At 40.7% G+C, this 21,281-nt stretch overlaps 1 protein-coding gene across 1 annotated transcript; it reads left to right on the forward strand. All coding sequences in view use genetic code 11, as the record gives it.

Moving 5' to 3' along the window:
* Nucleotides 1-4,296: 4,296 nt before the first annotated feature.
* EGR_09677 (hypothetical protein) lies at nucleotides 4,297-20,778 on the forward strand (the record flags this gene model as incomplete). The annotated part of the gene is made up of 3 exons (XM_024498926.1): nucleotides 4,297-4,368; nucleotides 12,262-12,435; nucleotides 20,695-20,778. The coding sequence occupies 3 exons, from the start codon at nucleotides 4,297-4,299 to the stop codon at nucleotides 20,776-20,778; spliced, it is 330 nt and encodes a 109-aa protein (XP_024346665.1).
* Nucleotides 20,779-21,281: the final 503 nt, after the last annotated feature.

Raw genomic sequence — 21,281 nt, forward strand, 5'->3', positions numbered from 1 at the left:
TCCAGGTCGACTTTTAGCAGCATCCCTTATACCATTTTCTCCACTGTTGACACTCTGAGACAGAAAAAAGCTAGGTTAAAATGATTGGAAAACAAACACTGCATGGACTGCAGCAGTGCTTACGAAACTCATTAAAGTGTACCTCTGTCATACGCACAGTAGCGGAATGGACCTCAGCAATGTGAATGGATTAAATTGGCGTGAATGAATGCTTCCAGGCGGTCGGTTTTATAGCAGCGAATGGCGTATGAATTGCACCCATCTGAGAGCATCGAACAGACTTAGGCGGTGAGAAGTTGGGCAATACCCCCAACACAGATCATTAGAAGAATGAGACTTGAAACCAACGGAGCTATGAGGCAAACATGGTCTTGATTAGCAAATTGTAGACCACTAATCGAGATGAACCACCACGAGGGGTATCGAGGATAACGATATTTACTCATGTAGATTACCTAACCATGTTGATGTCTCAGTCGACGCGGTTTCGGCCATTACTTTGATGCCTCTACTTTCTCGCTTGTGAGCTTTGCTAACAGACTGCCTTACCCTTATGATTTGTAACTGTATTGTATCTGAATTTGCGCGATTTGTTTTCTTAAGAAACGATAAAATCAAATCAAATTTGGTCTGCTAAGTCGAAAAGTGTGTTAGTTAACAATGCCAGAAGGATTCACTTCCATCATTATACTTCCAGAGTAGACAAAAGTTTTCAATGGTTGCAGTAATTTCCGTCCGTGTGCAGGTCTAATTATTCCTAACCATTAACAAGGTTGTGCTTGAGTGGCTGATTACGTTGTAGCAGAACGTAGTTCTAAGTTACGAGTGGCATATCAAATGGCATAAATTTCCTCATTTTGCAATATCTAATTGAAGTTTTAGGCAACTTTTAAAAATAAATGGTCAAAAAGTTGAGAAAGAGTAAACTGAGAATGCTGATGTTTGCGTCATGTAATTGCATCTGTTCAGATAGTCGGCCATCATTCCATGTTGGCACAAGATTTGACGCAACCCAGGATGTTGGTCCATAGAAAACCGATTTTATATTGCAACGGAGAGGAGCGGCTGTAGGTGGGCTTTGGAATCACCACTATCATAGAACCGTCCACAAATGGATGAAAACTCTCCATGACAACCCTATTTCGAATGATCAGCCAGTCGAAAAATACATTGATAGGACTTCAGACCTCTTTCACGGAAACATGCAATTAACAGCTAGAGAGACCAGAAAGAGATCAGAAACCGGCATCGACATTCTAAGTAGGCAACGAGAAGGTAGAAAACTGCTGGATTCGTGAATCACGATTGGTACTTAATCATCTAATTTGCATCTAAATAAGCTGCGCCATCTGAATTTATATATTTTATCTCAATTTTTGCTCCAAAACCTAATGGCTTGCACTTTTGGGTGGTAAAACATTATTAATCATAAGGGCGCTGAAGTCACCTTCAGTAGCAAAATCAAGCCCAAGTTAGGAATAAAATCATTTTAAATCCACTCGTTTATGCTAAAAACTGGGTACAAATTGCCTTACGCAAGATGGAGCTTTTATGACTCACTTAGGTTATTCTACCTGGAAAGACCAGTCGTATCTGAGGTGACTGCAACTAGGTAGAAGTGAATATGCAAAAGCCGAATTGAATTTGTTACACTGCAGTAAGCGCAGAATAGTTTGCAGTCTTGGCAATAAGTGAAATTAATTACAAATATGGAAAAAGAAAAGTGGATTAAGTCTTTGTCGCTGTTGCGCAGTTAACTCACGGAGCAGTTCTATTCGCGAGGAAAATTTGATAATCTAGCTTGGTTCCATTGAATTTGCTTTTGTACATTTTATCAGAATTTATTAGCTCAATTCCTGATAGGATACATTATTCTCTATCGAAACAAGTTAAAAACGTGAATGTAACATCTATAACATTTTTTCATCTTCTATTATACATTCGCAATTTCACCGTTCTTAGTTGAAAGGAAGAAGTGCAAAAAAAAACGCTAAATTCATTTTCAAGCATAAAGTCAATCCATTCACTTGAAAATCTACTCACAAATGTAAAAAGAAGGGGGGCACACACGGCTCTCTTTAAGATTGTGTTGTTATGCTCCGCTAAAATTAATGATCCAAAAAATCAGACTAACGTCCGTGAGGCAACTGGATATAGGTGAAATAGAAAATACGTGAGCCAAATTTAGCTTGTCATAAATTATTAGGTGGAAAGGGGTCTTTGCTATCGCAATTCGTAGTATAGTGTTAATGATAGTCTTTAAGCGGCCTTGACAGAAATGCACCGTTACAGGATCCCTGGCCAATCAGAGAGGGACGTAGAGCATCATCTTCCTTCAAAGTTATCATCTGTTGCTTTTTATAGAATTTATTATTTCAGTACTGTAAGCACACTTGGATGATCCCCGTGGCTTTCGCATAGATGGAGTCTGTCGGCGTTGGATTTGCCTGTGCGGACCAAAGAGGCAAACGCTAATCAAGAACATTTTACTTACTAAATGCTGGGAAATTACAATTGAGGGTTTTCTTCTCTGAGAAGGCTTGCACTCTATCGCCAATGGTGGAGTGGGAGAGTAGGAAGCAATTCTTTCCATCATTCAGGATCTCCAAATCCTTCTTAGTTTAATTTTTATAGGCGTTGAATGTTGCCCTCTTTGCATATGCACGCCCGAACGTCATATATTAGATGGAAGAGACAGGACGTATGGGAAATAAAGTTGGCATTGGATGAGGGGGTAGCCAGAGACAGTTGGACTGCCTTGCTTTAGAACCTGTACTTCCACGACAGCAGATTTCTCAGCCGGAATATGACCTGCGATTCCCCTTCTTTACGAGGTCTTTTACAGTTTTTCTGATAAGTCCTCATCACACAAGGGAACAATGTACTTTAACTCATTGTTCTCAATCCAAAAAAGGTTGCATTCTTACCTTTCCATATGCAGACTTTTTCGCCTAAAATGTGATAAGTGTTAAATCTGTATCATTGGAAGCAACATACAAGCATAAATCATGTATTCTCCTATCGTAAGCTTCGTGATTTGTGTCTTGGGATGCTGGGTTTTCACCTTAACCACAAATTCGGTGTCTAAAATCACGTGTGGATCTCACCCTTTCTCGAAGGTGATCACAAACTATGCTCCTCCATTTTTTTAGAATATAGAGTAAGAAACGCACTATTTATATTTACTCTGGCAAAGAAATGCAAATTTCATCCTAACCGCACACCCCTTCAGTTCACTGTCTGCTGCCTCTATGCCTTGAAGCAATGAGTGGAAAATAGTTCACAGCAGGCTGGGATAGGGATGGGGTTTTGGAATACACTTTCACCATGGAAGCATCAACTGCGGAGGAAAGCAAATAGCCCTATCGTCCTTTAGGAAGGAGACATCTAATCTTACTCTGGTAGGCTAAATGATAGGTCTAACGTACCTTTTATGCGTTCCACCAAAGAGGACCTTGTACAGTGTGACCCACCAAAATTTAAGCATTCGGACATATCAAGTTGAACTGAATGGAGAAGGAAAGCACGCCATAAGGACTGAGAAGAGAAAATCCCTTTGTAAGATAGGAATAGATTTAGAGTTTACGGACTAGGTTTCAGCGTCACTGAGGAAGGAGAGAAACTGAAAATAAAAGCAGCAAGCTGAAATTCTGCGGAAAAGTAGTTTGGTTTTTTCGCATTATCAGATACGCTTTTATTGTAAGGCAAGGTCAACCCATCCATTCGCTATGACTCCACAAGCACACTGAAGAAGTAATGTATCAACGTAGATCTTTCGCTCTGGCAAGTTGACAGCCCTAAAAAAGAATCAAAGCATAAGTATAGACGAGATTTCATTTCACAGGAAACAATGAGCAAAGAAGTGAGCTATTCATCCATTAACAAGTGAACGAGTTATTCACTTTCTTAGTACATTTCCAGCTAAACAGAGTTGTATGTATGGTTTTAAAATCTAAAAGTATTTATAAAAAGTAAAAACACATGAACCCACTTTCCATTGCGACTGAATTTTCTGTGGTCTAGGTAACTACACCTGCAAGATTCGCATGCGAATTGTCTCGATTCCAGGAAACAAAAATAAGTATGCCCTTGGAGATATCTGAGGAAAACAGCATGGGAATATACAAAGCTGAATGAATGGGAATCATAACGCGAGGTATTTGGATGTATCTGCCTGTGTGCACTGCTTTAAAATGAGTCTGAAGTTGGCGATGGGACCCAAAGTGCCGGAAGCAGAGGGGATACATTTGTGTCATGATGTGTTTCGCAAAAGTTGTGACTATAATTAATGACATGATGGCCAGGAGTCGACTTCTTATCTCCGTCAAAGAGCGTTGGCCTCTCTCGGGGGTCCGCTCTGTTATTGAGGTGGACTCGTGTGGGGAGATTTGGCCGTACTGCTTCTCAAAATCCAGATGGTGCGTGCCACTTCCGATTGCAGCAATTAGCGATCGACATGCCTAAGAACTTAACCGAGGTTTTCCAATATGTAGGTAATAAAATAGTTCTTTTTTACATCTACACCAAGTAAGGGGGCAGTGAAGGTTGTGGAAGTTGGAAAAATTGGGACCGCCCACATAGTATGAATTAACAAATGACAGAAAAATGTTGCAATAACTAATAACATATTCCCTGACCACTCTGCGTGCGTTGCGGAATGCGCTACTTCTAGATCACTTGCTGAAAGAAGAACCTGGAATAGGAAGTGGTGTTTTTATAGCAGTAGACAAGTATGATATTATACTGTTCGTTATACTTAAATAATTGTTTACACATCGTTCATACTACCCCTTAACTTAAATAAAAAAGGTAATTTGCCTTTGAAAGGCCACGCCTACCTTGAAGTTGATACTCAGCAGACAGAATTAGTAGTTTTGCATTTTTTTGCATAACACGAGATAAATTCAAATGAGACCTATCTGCTAGACACATGTGGAGGGTACATTAGGAATGCTCCTCAGTTTGTAAAACTAGCGAAGATTTTTTAACGGTTATACAAAAGTTATTTCTCACAAACAGACACCAGTGTAAGGCAACCGTCTCTTTGTACTAAATTTCCATCCCTAGAACATATTTAAGCGGGCAAGACAATCACCCAATCAGTGCAGCGTAGCGTAGATATGGAGCCAAAGTCATTACCTTTGTTGCCGTAGCTTATAGTAAAATAAGGTCAGGGGTCTGCTGTTGCGCAATCCGAGAACCCGCTTAGTAAGTGCCCAAATCGAGATGATTCACATAATAGGCAGTATGCATGGAGCAACCCACCCCTACCTTTCGCCCACGACATACGAGTTCCCCTTGCCTACCTTTCAACGAATGAAATAACGTTCCGCTCTATGATACAAAGGCAAAGCTAAAGTGCGCTCATCATCATCATAGGTTGTGAGGATGAGCAACGAATAGAATAAAATGTTGGATTCCATTTCAGTTTACCTTGGCTTGAAAATTATCGCACTTTTATTGGTGACTAGACTAAGAGATTGTAGACCGTAATGTACAGTTAATAGGAGCGCTTACTTCACTGTTGGATGTGTAAAATCAATTCCAGATTCGTCCTTTTGCTGACGCCGAAAACCTACTCTTGGCCTAGCTACGCATGAGATAGAAGTCAAATATACCACTTCTCGTGTAAGAATGTCCCCGGTTCCATTAAAGCGCCTCTGTAAGCGGACGCCAGTGGTTACTAGACCATGGAATTGTCGTTTGCATTGAATTTATTTGAAGTAGTACCCTATTCACTCTGAATAGTGCACCACGTTTCAGGTGAGGATTAATGTAGGCAGAATCTTAGCGTCAATAATCAGAATGTCTTGGTAAAGGAGACTTCTAATCAATGTATACGTTTGAGGGTTATAAGTGTTGTACCAATCCACCGATGTGACAGAGGTTTATAAACTTCTGACAAAATGAACACTCGACTACCTCGCTTTCAAACCTACTTCCACAAGTGGAGTTACTTTTGAAGTATCCCACCCTCTAACTCCTGTAAGGGTGCCTTACTGTCTGCGATCAAATCGTAAACCATTAAGCGTTAAGTGGTAGGCAATGTTCGTTAGCCCCTAATCGGGTACATTTCAAGGCTGAGAGAGCAGTAGGTAGCCACCTTGGTAATTTCGCTTGGAGCTAATAATGTCATCCTTAAGCCGAAATTCTGAAAATAAATACGTTTCTACTGGAAAGGCTACCAACAAATTTCAAGACCAGAGATACATTACCGAATCCCAAGAAAAATATTTTGTCTCAAATAAACCTCTTTTTTTTATTAAACTTGGATTCAATACCATGCTGCTAAGAGCTTCCCTATTGTACCCCTACGAGATGGCCTGGCCTGGAGGCCAGGTCTAAAAATTCAAAACCCTACTGTAAGAGTATTTTGTGGTCTTTCGGAGTTTAAAAAGGCTTATGGGGTCAAAATCAGCTTCTTTATTTATTTCTTATTATTTCTTATACATTCACTGAATGACAATGACGCGAATTCATGAAGAAGTTTGGACCGTGGGTGAGAATTGTTGACTTTAGCATTTAAAAATATTTCAAATTAAAGTTTTTAGTCAGAAACCTTGAGTTAAACATTAATGAGGACACTTTGGTGGCTAGTGTCTAGGGTCTTCTTTAAATCTTTCATCGATGAATTGAAATGCAGGATTCACACCATCTGCCTAAAAACCGCGCCGAAGCAGAAGTAAGCCGTTCTTTGTTCGATATGCGTCATACTAAAGTAGAAGCTTGCTTTCACCGTTAACAACCTCGCCTGCCAGAACACACGCGCAAAGCACAAACTGAGTTTCATTTCATTACCCGTTAAGAATCACTGTAGTGTTGTCACTTGATTGCAATAAAAGCATATTACGGATTGTTGGCTTCATTTTCACTCCTCTTCTAGCCGTCTTATCTCGTAAAATCAATGTAGTTGTGAATTATTAGGCACAGTCAAGCTTTGCGGACTACCTCATTTGTCATGCAAGAAATGACAGGTGTCACCAAATTATCTGTTATATTGCTTTCATAGACCTTGTGGTATGCCTGGCGTCACTTTTAATGTTAATACTGCAGGAATTTTATGAGAGTGGATTCATGTCATTGTCATTGGGGTCGAAATAAAGGACGTTAAGACCTTGCGTGCCACACCATAGCTAACAAGAGACAATAAAAGTAACATAAGCTTTACGTAATTATTTAATTCTTAACGCTGCCACCGAAATGGCTTGGCTTCATTCATCTTCAGAGATGTCCCAATCACTCCTTCATTTGAAGCCAAAATCAGTGTCTAATTTTACTTTGCTCCGAGAGAAGATATCTGGTCTCGATAACAACCAAGATTGACAAAAGTGAATGAATTGCCTTTTTTGCAATTTTCATTCCTCAAAAGGTACTAAGTTAAAACAAAAAATTTGCGTAAAAGATCGCTAGAAGGAGTCTGGCACAACTTCATGTCCAGCAACACTGAAGTAACAATCAAATGTGGGTGGCTATCCCAGCTTCTTGGGGCCATAAGTCTAAGGACAACTTGTGAGCTCTTGCAATTCACAAGAACTTCAATATGCCTATTTCCTGCTTCCTCCTGATTGATTAATGCCACTTGGACAACACATAATTATGCTCATTTCCACTGCAAGGAAGAGACCAGTCGAATTAACATAACCACTCTAGGATGAGGGAGAAGAGACCACTTCGTAAGTCAACACGCGGCGAACAAACGGGTGTACGGGTGTACATAGGTTGCTGATACTAAAAACCTCTGTTTTACAGCTTCAGTTTCATAATTGGTTGCATTATAATACGTATCCAAGCTCAACTATGCCAACATTAGTTCCTGACGCTTCTGTATTATCCAGTGGTATTACATCAGTAGGAGAGACTTGATTGCATATGAACTAACAAAAAGAAGGGTGATCATCGTACAACGGCCGTCTGCCAAGTTAATTAAGAATACAAAGCGTGTAAGCTACGTCCTCACCCTTTGCCGCAGAAGTAGTTAAAATGAGATTCATTCCATTGTCTAGTGACAATGGGTTTTCTTTGATTTCCCAATCTACTCCTGTCTTAGCCCTGTGAATGAATTACATTATTCGGCCATCGTAAGGGCAGGTAAGACTTTCAATGCCTAGGCGGATCAATGGCGCCTTCTTAGGTACGAGAAAGGTCCGCACAGCCCGCCTGCTACCCATGGAGGGATAGTCAAACAAATGTTTAATGTCATAATGTAGCATGACAAATGGAGTCAGGCCAAGAGACTTATCATTTCATTGACCGTATAATGGCTCCTTCATGTAATGAACTTGCTAGAGGAGTGATCTTTTAACTACTAAACATTTAAAAGCATCTTTCATTTCATTTACATCTGTATTATGGACGAAAATTTATAAACAAAATGGCTTATTGGGCATCGTGGCTGCAAAAAAGGACTCATTTGTAGAAACAAACTATAACGTCTGGACAAAAACAGAGGTGATTTAAAACTAAATCTTTTAATTTACTCTACACTGGGCCTTAATTAAGCCTCTAGCTTAAGTCAACACTTCACTTGTTTCCGTGTCTTTCTCTCGTTCCGCCTCGATGTCATAAACAAAAAAATTTGTTTGAAACTTTCTGTCAAGGGGATTTTAAATTTTATTAGAGTCGTTAAATAGCGATCAACTGCAGATTAGTGATGCGAATGGGCATAGTGCCTGTTTGAATGAATATATTGTTGACGACCTACTCAAAAATTTGAAATTTCTGCAGGAAATATCCCAAATTCTTTTTGGCGCATATTTAAAAGTCGTCCAAATAGATGCAGCTTTTTTTAAGTACTGCAAATTTGTTAAAGAATTCACGTTCAACATGTTTAAATATGCGCTATTAGTTGATTAGCATTAGTTGACTTCTCCTTTTGACTGCATTGTTTAGTCTTGCGGTGAAGTTGCCTGAATCAGTGAAGATCTTCGGTGCTTTCAACTTGATTAACCATTCTTTTGCTGTTTGATTTTGAATGCGATACACAGTCGGGCTGTATAAGGGGGCTACACAAAAATAACCAACGCTGATGGCATTAGGAAGCAGATCGGTGTGTGTTAAAGGATGGTGGATCTCGTGCTGCCCTCGGGAAGGAATGAAATTGACGGAGCAAAGGTCTAGAGATTTGAAGCCTCACCGCATGCTTGGCAGTGAAACACGTAAATTTATGCGTTGCTAAAAATGCCGTTGACTGGATTCTGCGTCCTAATCGGAGAAGGGTTCCCTGGTAAAAGATGGTGACAGCTCACCCAAAGGACGAATCAAATTGGCTAATGAAAGCTGAACCCTAAGCTCTCGTAAAACGTAGCAAGTTCTTGTTTTTTACTGGATGTTTAGCTGTTCGGCCACTTTCCTCCTAGTAGGTCACATCCCTGCTCGGAAGCATGATCACCAGGACAGTCTAGAGGCCTCCTGCCTCCTGTGTATGCTGGTAATGTACGTCCTTCCGCACTACCTTAGCATATGACGACTTCAAAGAAGAAATGGAACATAATATTGCACCTACAAAAATGGCAGTTCAACTGGTTGCAGATGGTCTTTGCATTCGTTGTGAGAGATATCCATATAGGCTAGGTACTATGATAATGTTAGAGGTAATATCTTAGCCACGGCTTAAGAATCAAGTGTCGGGACCCACCTGATAATAAATACTCATGTTTACTCATTCTTAGTAAAAGTTTTTGATTAAAAAATGAAGGTCAGCTCTGATTAAGTATACCTATCCTATCCCAAAAACATGTCCTAAATTTGCTACCATCGTCACTGTCAAATAAGCTTTTATCTTATAACAAGACATTTTATTAGTAGTCATTTCGTTTTCTATTACAGGAGAAGTTACCGCATCGTCGATAGGGCCCGGTTAAGGCAAAAGAAATCCAATAGGAGGCAGATTAAAGTGCCTATTTACGCATTGGTATCTCTACAGATGTATTTTTCTACCTGAATCGTGGATGGTCAGTGCATGACATCAACGAACACGGTTATCCACTGATACGATCTCGGTTTAGTCCTGACGGGCAACCAATCGTCAATTGACTGCCTTAGGCAGGCCCACTGCTAACGTGCATGAATTCTGGCACTGCGGCAATCCACACACTTGCCCGCGTGCTTTCGCCTACACAAATATATTCCTCACGAATGCAAAAATCTACCTTTTACATATTAAACCCTCTCGCCATCATCATTGTCATGAAGAATTAGCCATAACAGGCTAGGTATCCCATCAATATAATGACACTGAATTGACAAGTCCACTGCTACCCTCTAGCGAACTTACCTTCAAACAGGAGCATAACTTCATCGGTGAAGGACAAAAGGAACTAACTAGGAGGAGACTAGGAAACCGGTCTATCGCGTATGAATAAGTGGTGTGATGCGAGTGGAGCAATATTGAGCTCGTTAAAGGGCCCAAACAGATTTACACACATATTTTACCAAACCCCACCATAACCGAATAGTCGGCTTGCATTTTATCTAAATATCCGATTGAGCCATACCAGAAAATGTAGGGCTAAGTAAGAAGAAGGATTATTACCGGAACAAAAGGGCTTTCTAACTCACCCAATAATACCGTAACAATTAACTATTTTGCATATTAAAGGAACGCTAGGATGTACACGATGATTTTAGAAGTGGGTATTTCTAGAATTCTTCAGAAGTTATAATACAAGAGCTGAAAATGCACTCCTGGTTTTTAGAGGGGTAAGCGGAAGTACAAAGGTGGAGACTTAGGTACCCGCGTGATTAAAATGAAGTTAAACAAATCATCGAAGTATTACGGGGCCCACCATTCCTTTTGAGCATCGTCCTCGGTGCTAGCATGGTCAACCTTCCGCTATAACTACCAGAACGCTGCCGGTTATTTGCATTTATACCAAAAATTCTTTTGAATCCCAAACGTTTGTTGGGGCAAAATTAATTTTTTACATCCTTTATTGCACTTCTCTACTTTACCGACTTTATGTGTAAAATACAACGCATTGTAACTTATTCAAAAGGAGATAAAATAAGTAAGACTTTATCAAATTACTTACAAGCCCAGAAGGTCAGAAAAGGAGTAGAATAATTAATTCGACGAATTTACCTGCCCGGTCTCATTTTACTTCCATCGTTGCATATGCTTAATAACTGCATAATCCGATCATCCTGACCTTTAACACTGTGACCCGAGATTACAACGAGTTTTGGCGCAAACAGAGCTCGAATTGTTGAATATATTATTTGCTTGATGGAAATGCCCAATCAGGATCGCTGTTGTTACTGGTGTTAGAGGTAGGGTCAGGTTGGTGACAAAAAATGATGAGTGATGGATTTGGTTTAAAGTGAGATTTACTTTGTTGTCCTGTGGTGATCCATTTACCGACTATGGCATAAGTCCATTAGAATCGCAGCTTTATGAAAACCATGAATTTTAAGTTATGAGTGTTCTTTAGCCTCACAGGTGCAGATTGTTCTATGTCAATCCAATCTAAAAGACTAGCAGAAAATTACTACTCTCTTTCAAAATATTAAATAAGAAAATGTGGCATCATTTGACTGCACCTTCCTTCTCGCCTCTCGTTTGTTTCGAGACAACTGTGTTGGCTTCACTCATTAAAATTTGACTACTCATTTGTCCGCCAACTAAGCCAGCAATGCCTTGCCTTTGTTTATCTAGACACTTCAAGTATGTGTTCAATCCACTCCTCACTGCTCTTTAAATCCCCAGCCCGAGACAAAGGAAATTAACTACACTTCATCAACACTTTAACTGTATTTTCCTGCATTGAAAAGAGGACAAAGTATTGTCGATAACGGTCAGCTCATCCTCACCTCAAAGTGTGACTGAGATCTATCTTCTCATCGAAACTCGGACATACACTGGAAAGATCACTTCTGGCATTTGAACGATTCTGGAATTGATGAATCAGAATCAGAATCTCATTTGTCGTTAGAATAAGAATGTTTGCACTTTATTTGGGAGAGGAGAGGAAAATGCATTTTTTTTGTCCTCGGTGAAGAAACATTTAGGAAATAATGGGGATACAAATGGCATTGGCTAGGGTCAGGAATTTCACTTATGTAGGTAAAGCACCGTAAAAGAGTACAAGTCATAGTTGGAAAGGGCCTTCCAGTTATTATGAAAAAGTCTGCTTGGTAATTTGCCTTTGGTGCTGTCCTCAGGTGATGTCGCATTTCCAAAAACTGGCTCCATATAAGGGTGATTTAGTTAATGCAACCGGATAGTGATAATAAAAGATTTGGTCAAAGCCACTTGAATCCCAGACACATTTGGAAGCACTCTGGCTCAATTTCAAACTTCACGAGGATTCGGCTCAATGTGAAACTTTTACACGAGGACTCAGCAGTCCTCTCCCTTACCTCCTTACTCCCTCAACACTTGGAAGGGATGAGATGGAGGATGCGGCAGTGCAGCAGACAACCCTTGAATTGTTAAAAGTGAAGCATAGAGAGGCTTATTTCATGCCTGTAGCTAGCAAGAATGGCAGTAATTATAAATAACTAGAAGGAGGCAAGATTATTCCACTTCCTTAAATAGGTGATTTATCTGTGCCACCTTCATTATTTCAGCTTAGTGGTGGTTCTCTAGGCATTAAGGCTAATTATAAGTTCGCCCACGTAACGCGTTCATGGGTTCAGCTTCATGAGCCATTCTAAGTGCCAATACGAACATCAACTAGCGGTAGACGTCCGGTGACGTTTCGCATTCTTACTTCCTGTAGTTGAGGATTCTGCATTGATGACCTGGTCACAAGGGCCATTTTTATTTAGGTAAACAATCCTCGACACCTTTTCGAATGTAAAATTAATGATCGCACACGAGTGCCTAAAATGCTACTGCTTGAAAATAGTAGTAATCGCCGGCCTCAGTGTCTCCTCTGGAGAGCTTAAAAGAAACGAAGAGGAGCGAATTAGGACAGGTAAAAGCCAAGTTATTCAGGCAGGCTGCCCTTTGGCAGAATTGTCCGAAACTCCTCTCGAGTGCTCAATAAATCACCAAGTGTTGGTAGAAACATTGTTTTCGAATATCTTATCTCCGTCAAATAGACAAGTGGCGTTTAATTTTGGCCTCAATTAGCTACAAATCTCAGCTTAGACTGCCGCAAATGCAATCAGTGCAAATTATCGTGTAATTTCCTACTTATTTGCCTCAGTGAGTTCGTCCTTCTTAATCACTCAAGATAAATTAGAAGGAAACAAATACTGCGATTCTCGAGAGCGTTTTAAACCTAGTTGATCTCAATGTCATTTCCGAGAACACTTAAGGTAGCTAAATAGACTCATTTAGCTTTTTACCCTAAAAGATAGGTAACCTCAACCGAACAAAGCATAAGGTTGACACTCATTCCTTCTGCAAGGCGTGCTGCATCTGGTTGCGAGAAGAGCCTAGCCCTAGTCTCACCACTTTTATCCCTCAACACTCCATCATATCTTGCATTGAATTTGGTAATTGCCTAAAACAAAGAAAGGGTGATGGTAATCATTTGGAGAAGAGTCGGCGGGGTATTGCTCCCTCTCTCTAAAGAGTCGTCCTAAATTCCTCCTCAGAAGCGATGCGTGTAGTGCACCGTAAGATCACTAGCATGTACTTCTAACCCCTAATTTTCTCTCTACGTCCACAAATCTACCTCTAGCCAGGCCTATTTAATTATGACTTCATTGGCAACCTTCCTGGCATAGATTGACCTACAGTTATAATATTATTGACGCATAACAGGGTACGATCTAGATTGGAAGGAGGTAAAACTCGCTCAATGAACTTCAAGTGAAGAGATGACGTCCCTATAAATCACAATCTGATGGCTAACTGACAGTCAAAACACAGCAAGACCCGGAGTCGGATTGGAATCATGATGGAATCCTAAGCAGTGGGAGTTATTTATGCGATAAAACAAAGGGTAAAGTTATTGTTTACCTGATTCTTAGTTAATCTAAATAGAGTAGTTCGTATACCTTAACTTGACAAAGCGAGTGAACGTTTTGTTTGTAGTGTTGGAAAAGTGGACAAATTTAGTTGTTACTTTGTACAAACGGTGGATTATGAATTGCACAATAGACTCGACTCCACTCAATAAGCCGCTGATCTAGGAGACACAGCATTGTGGCAGTGTTAAAAGACCAATGAGAGGCAAGAAATGAACGAGTACAGTAGAAGCCATTCCATTTTCTTCTTTTCTGTCTTGTGGGCTTGTTGACTTCCCCTCTTCACACCCTCTTAAACACCCTCGTGTTAGAAATGAACAAAAGGCGAACCTATGACGAGGTGGAAGAACATGATGAAGATTTGGTTTCAGCAGAATTGTATTTGTGTGTCTTTTATCATTGAAGGAGTTCCAGTAGCCTCTACTACTTTCCGTAAGTCTGTAAGAGTACCATTTGTATAACTGTATAGCTACCAGTGGTGTGATGGATGAATGGAGTAATCTGCTACCCTAGGCAGACATGAAACATCCACTTTCAACAGCAAGCAGAGGAGGCTAGTAGTAAAATGGTAAACCAAAGACCAATCATTCTGTTGCATATCACCTTAATCTACCTTACCATCCGCATGTTCCCTCCCTCTGTCTTTGTCCCATCCTTTTCGCTCCCACCCTCTGAGCATGTGAGTGTGTATGCGTCGCTTCTCAATGAAAATTAAGATAAGGGATTTGGGGACCGATTTTATGCCCATAGATATCATCCACTGTGCTTGTAAACCCAGTTAATGAGAACAGCCCTGCTGTCCTTTTTAAGGGCTAGATATTAGAGTTTTTTAGCCATAAGTGATTGAAACCTGTCAGTGAGCTCGATTGAGCTCTGGGAGAAGCCAGGAATGTCCACCTATCTGTGAATGGAATAAAGGTTGGCACACTCAAGTCAAATTAAGAATTTGTAATTTCGGCTTAAACTTTTACTTAGAAATTAGCTCTAACACAACATCTTATCTGTTCTGGCATAGATCACACACCCAGGTGCGCACTACCTACTGACTTAACTCATTGCTACTTCTTTAAGAATGGTCATGCCCATCAATTTTTTAGACAAATCTGTCTTTGCAAGTCATGTCTGGATCCGATGTTCTAGGAGGTGGAATGAACGTTAGTGCTGTGGCCTTGGACTCACTTCATGCCGAAATGTCATTGATGAATAATGTCCATCCTAAAAATTGTTTAACCAATTAAAAGTCCTAAAGTCTTCCACAGATGCAGCTATTCGCCAGTTTTGGTTTGACATCGTTCTCGTGCACTATCCCAGGAACTTACAATAAAGCGCTTTATCCTTCCATACTGCTTTAGCATAGAACCGAGCAGCCAAATGATGGCTAGGATGCAAATCATAACCAAAGTCATGCTAAAATGCAAAGATAATAAACTCAACTCCCTATTCCGATCATGAAATTGTGGCATAAGGGCGTGGCTTTTTGCACCACAATAGAGTAATGGGAGTACAGGAAGTCTGAAAGAATAGAAACTCTGATAATATGGCCATAAGTGCGTTTGACAGACTTGAGGAGTGTAAAGTGGCAGCCAGGATAACTTTTTTGTTATTGCTGTGCCTGTCCATCTGAAAGACCAAGAACTTCGAATGAATCCGAGTTTTGTTATAGGTAGTGATGGGGAAGTTTTAGGTACCCTAAAAGACGCCGAACCGTCTGCCACGAGCTCTGCACCAGAATACATGTAAATGCAAAGATGATTGGAGGGGCTGAAAACGCGGCTTGCATGAGCAGAGCTTGGCGGCGACATTGTCAAGGCCTAAAACTTGACCTAGAATATGTGTATAATTTCATAAATTCTCAAAGCTTGAAAGCTTCCCAACCCATGACGACTAAGGTATGAAATGGTTTATATATAGGATGCAACTATCGTGAAGCGACGTGCAAGTCTACGCATTTATCAAACAGAACGGCAATACAAATAACCTGCGAAAGGACAATATGCCAGTAATCAAAAGGGATTACGCGATTTGACAAGAAATGGCAAACGACACATTTTGGTGCCCTTAGATGTCGGCGAAATGCAAGTTTTAAGCTGCTAATCAGGGCAAGCAGCGTTAAACGATCTGGGCGATTAAGCGAAAGTTTACTTCCTTTCTATCGCGCTACTTTGTTCGCTTGTTTTGAGAGAGGAAGGAACGATGCATTTCACCTTACCTGACACCAAGCATAGGGATGGATCATCGTCGAGTCATATTATCGGAGTTGTAAGACAAATGCGATATCGTTGTTAGGCTTAGAGTTTTGGTGTGCAGTTCCTTTTTGTGTCTTCAAGGCACACAATTTCGATGCGTTGCTTACTAAGATGTCTTTACTTGACAAAAATCAACCTTGGCATTCATTTGTGGTAGAGAAGTGGGATATTGAGAATGCAGAGTATCCAAGTTTTCCTTTATATCAGAGATTTAAACAGCATGCTAAATTAAGTGGACCAATTTACCGTCCTGCAAGAAAGATGATTTAGTAGAACAAAAAGCGTGGACACACAAACAAAGAATGGGAAATTTCCTCTTTGTATTTTGGCTAAGCGGACATTGCTAATTCCTGTGGAGGAGACAAATATTGAATTCCCACAAAACCTAAATCGTTTGTAAGTTCTTCCCTGTAGCACACGGTGAGACGTCTGCACAAGCCAGACTTCCTGGTCCCAGGGATCTCAAACTGGCAATAGAGGAGAGAATAGTAAAAACACGGCACTTTTTCTGTTATTTTGTGGTACGCATCATCTGTGTATAGACTGCAGCTGTTTGTTGGGGTATCAACTTCCGAAACATCCACATAAAGGCAGGGCCGAGCTGGTAAACATCAATTACTTCGATGCACATCGTAGGGAAACCCTATTCAAACAGATTCGAGGACGATTTTGCTTGTATAGGGGATCTTTAAGGCAAAGGTAGGACTTCCCTTCTTACTCGCATGCGGAAATACGCCGCTTGGCGTTTGCCGTGATCAGTGCTGGAGTCATATTATTGAGGTTAATGTTTCTGTTTAACCTCCTTGTCAGGTCACAAATGGCTAATTTTGATGACCCTAGCCTCGTATTTCCGCCAGCGCAAGCTCCGCTTGAGAAGGAAGGATTGGCTTCTGATTCCTTGGATCAGCACTTTTGATTAGGATGTCTGATTCTGGAGTGCAGTAAGGATATTACATTTTGCAATAAAAAATCATGATATGTAAAGTTTAGAAATGAAGAAGGAAGTAATTTTGGGTGTTAAATTCAGAACTGCATCGCAGGTAATCTGCGGGATGGCTCACATCCATTTCCCATGTACGCCTGCTTTGTTACCACGTTCTCTTAAAGTCAGGCAAATGTTTTCCTCCCAAAAGACAATGTTAATAATTTACTACTATTTTTAGTAAATTTTGCTGATATTTAATTAATTACTCCCACATAAATTTAAGCACCAATATGAAGGTTATGTTATGTTATGTTATGAAGATGGAGGAAGGCCTGCTTTGTTTACCTGCCTCTAACCGGCCTGAAAAAACCAGATGTTCTATTCTTTTTCTCCCTTCAATTACCACAGATGGTCGTCCCAAACTCTAGGTAAGTACAAGGTCCCTAAATAACTTCTGAGTGGTCCTGGTTTCATTGTCCTTAAAGCAGACACATCAGGTACTCTCGATGTGGTCCCCCAGCGCATCAGCTTTTGTAATCAGGTCTGAAAAGGTGCAATTATTGTCCAGTAGCCTATTTTTTATAACAGCATAATATTTATGCGCTAATAACTATCTCACCAAACAAATCAGAATTAATGCTCCAGATCGCAGATTTCCCACTCAAACTGCTTAGTAGGATGGTTTGGTAGGGCAAAAGTGATTATGGAAGAAACAGCAGTCACGAACAAGCTCACGAAATGCCAACTCTGCACTAATGCTTGGCTTACAATAACCTGAATAGGACGGCATCTCTACCGAATCAGGAGTTCAGCTAAATTGTTTTAGTCATTGGGTTGATGACCCTTGCTGATCATCCCACTTTTTGGTTCTGGTTCACTTGTGGAGGTGTGTAGCTCGGCAAACCTTCTTTAATAGCCAAAACAGGCAAAGGCTTGGGTGCTACTAGCATGGTTCAGATGCTCTACCACTTAAAGAAAGTAAGAAGTTGCAGCTCTGATTCCCCACAAAACCAAAACGAAGGATTAGGCAAACATCCAAAGTATAACATGTGGAAGGATCAGCTAGCAGCCCTGTTATCAAATAAGAACAATATAGGGTCATTTTAGATGTGTCGTCCATAAAAAGCCTTCTCAGAGGGTCTTCTGACTTTTGCTATTTTTGTGTTGTCAATTTAATGCAGTTTAAACGAATACCTGAGTGGTCGTTAAATTCTTACCATGTGGTAGAGCTTCTATTAGCTCAAAACACACGAGTATGGGATCCTCTAGGTTTAATGTCCAGAAGACATCCTGTTCTACTTTAGGCCGTCACAAGGGCAGTCAAATTAGGGGTGAGTGAGAAGAAACTTGTATCGCAATCTGAAAGGATGCTCAACTGCCCTTTCGTACATACCTGGATTCTTGGCAAGGTCGTAACTTTTACGTACATTTGACATTCCATTTGTCCACTACTTTGACTAGCTGGCCAATTTATGGATAGGTCGCCTTTAAACGATTCTTCACACGAGAACTTTTTAAGCTATTGCCAGTAAGGATATCGCAAGGCTAACTTAAATGAAAAAGATATTTATTTCCTCCTACTGATTGATACATAACTGATTTAAGAGAGGAGGTTAAACGGAGGCTGAGGTGATGGTAATATGGCACTTCATCATTTCAAAATAGGAAAGTTGCCTGATTCACCACCATTGCCTCTACTTGCCAGGTTCCAACTGACAAATAAATCCTTAGGCATTTGAAAAAGACGTAGAAGACACAGTTTTAATGATATTGACATCTGTTGCGAGTGATTCCTTATTTAACATGGACTGGTCTTAGTGCAGATCACGGGATTGGAGTATGTGCCAGGAGCGGACATGACTTAAATGGCCTCTCTGCCACTAGTCTGCGTAGTATCATCTACCTGCGATAAGCACTCTCCTTCTATCATATTTCGATGCAGCATTAGGAAGCAGAATTTGAAATTTTGTTTACTTTGAAGGCTACTAGGGTCCGACAGCGCTACTAAGAGGTAAAGGTTAGCCCTGTGTCCTAATCAGCGTTAATCCTCTAAAGCAGGTTTCCATCTGAACCGATTCTGCCGTCTTTCGATGTTTGTCCTACTTGCGGGTGTGCATTCAATGTCTAAAAAGGGAGAGCCACAGAGACGTAGCACCCTCATGACTCCTGCCTTTCACACTTCCAGTCATCCATTGACTAAAGAATCATCTGCCTCACATTTGGACTAAATTGCTTTGCCGCTACGTCACTAGGGGATCCTCTTTGATCGTAGAGATGCACAACAGAGAAATTAAAATTCCGCGTCGAATCTCCAACGTCTGCCAGATAAATTGAACATGTGACCATCGTGCTATCACTCATACTTTCATAAATAGGGAAAATATTTATTCATTTCGCTCTCAAACATCCTTTAGGTTGTCTTAATCACTGACCAAGAGTTAACTAATGTGGGGTAATTACTGACTGCTATTCGGATATCATTCGACACTGCTGGAGCCTCATTAAGTGGTCCCCAACAATTATTTTCGAAATTAAATGCTTTTATTAAAAGGGTAGACCACTTTGTCAATATGTCTTTAGAAGCATTGAAACAACAATTTTGATTTCAGATCAAAATTCTTTGATTCTTATGCACCTTGTTCTTGTGGCACCAACTATGCTGTAACGGCTGACGCGGCAAGTGGAGTGAGGGAATCACCAGGGTCGACGCTCAAAGGAGGAGAGAGGCTGTATGTTATAGTGGATGTTTGTTTAACTCTAGATTTTGTCAGCGGACTACTATGGGCTCCTTCGTTATGCCTCTCCTGGACAGTGTGGCCTCGAAGCCATGCCACTAGACATCAGCATATATTCTGGCCTTCTTTGTCTGAAGGGAAGTCTTAGCACACTAAGTCAGTGGCGGCAAACAGCAAATTTAATTTTAAAGTATACCTATTCTGATTTCTTACTACTGCTTGATAAATCTTGACGTGAAGGAAGAATTGCATATAATGCGGACAAGAGAGTCTGCGAAGACGTCAAAGAGGGGTAGAAAATGATGTCTGCCATTGGCAAATACCCCTGTCCCATGTACTGTAGGACAGCTATTAGCACAAGAATAGGGCCATATTAGTTGTGAACCACCTGGAAATGGTGGCTATAAAGCTCTCTATCGTACCTTTATGTTAATGTCTGCTTAGAGAACAAATGGCACTTCTTCCACGTCTCAACTAGCCGGATAAAACCCACAGAGATATGGCTGGGCAGCACTGAATTGACAAAAATCCTGTCTTTTGACAAAAGACTGCTTTTAGGCCAGTGTACCTACGACCAGCGATGGACATATGAGGTAGTCAGCACAAACCTCCCTCCAATACAGTTTCGAAACAGGGTGAAACACCAGATGCGGTGCAATTGGCAAGAGAGATAGGTGACATAGTGGTAAGATATCACCTCAGTAGCTCGCGAATTTGATAACTGATGCGGCTTGCTAGTAAATGCCTTTTTTGCAGCACCAACCACATTGTAATGGCTAACACGGAAGGCTGGACACGGGCAGATCTGAAAACGCCGCTTTTAAGAGAGGGAGGCAAAGAAATGCTTGAAATGTCTCTTTTGCTTTAGATTTTGGCAACGAGTCACTTAGGGAACCTCTATCGTGCCTTTGTACAACAACCTGGCTTCCTAGCCATGTCAGCAGCCCTCTAGCCTTTCCCCACCTTAGCAATGCAGATCTGTCTTCAAGGAAGTCTGGCAGGGCAGCAATTTATTTAATCACTTATATCCTGTCTCTTTTCAGTCACCAAAAGGCATCTCTCCAGATTCGTAGGCGAGGTGTACCTGCAGATGAATGCAGTTAACTGTGAAGTTAAAAATAAAGTTACAATTTTTCTTACTACTACAGTGACTTCTTGTAATTCGCAGAAACTTTAAATTAGGCCATTCCGACTTCCTTCTGGTTGTTCGATGCCTCGTAGATGGCAATTTAAATGTGCAATCATCCGCTTCAGGGACAAGAATCGTCCAGTTGATATAAACACTCGAGATTGAGGGTGAAGTGACCATATTGTGATTTAACACTTGAGTAGCAGAACAACACAAGGGTATACATAGGTTGCTGATATTAGAAGTCTCTGTTCAGAAGTTTTTGCTCTCTTTGTTAGTCGCGTTGGAACCCGCATCCAAGTTCACACATGTCAACAACAGTTCAT

The sequence above is a fragment of the Echinococcus granulosus genome, assembly GCF_000524195.1.
Source record: "Echinococcus granulosus chromosome Unknown EG_S00160, whole genome shotgun sequence".
NCBI lineage: Eukaryota > Metazoa > Platyhelminthes > Cestoda > Cyclophyllidea > Taeniidae > Echinococcus > Echinococcus granulosus.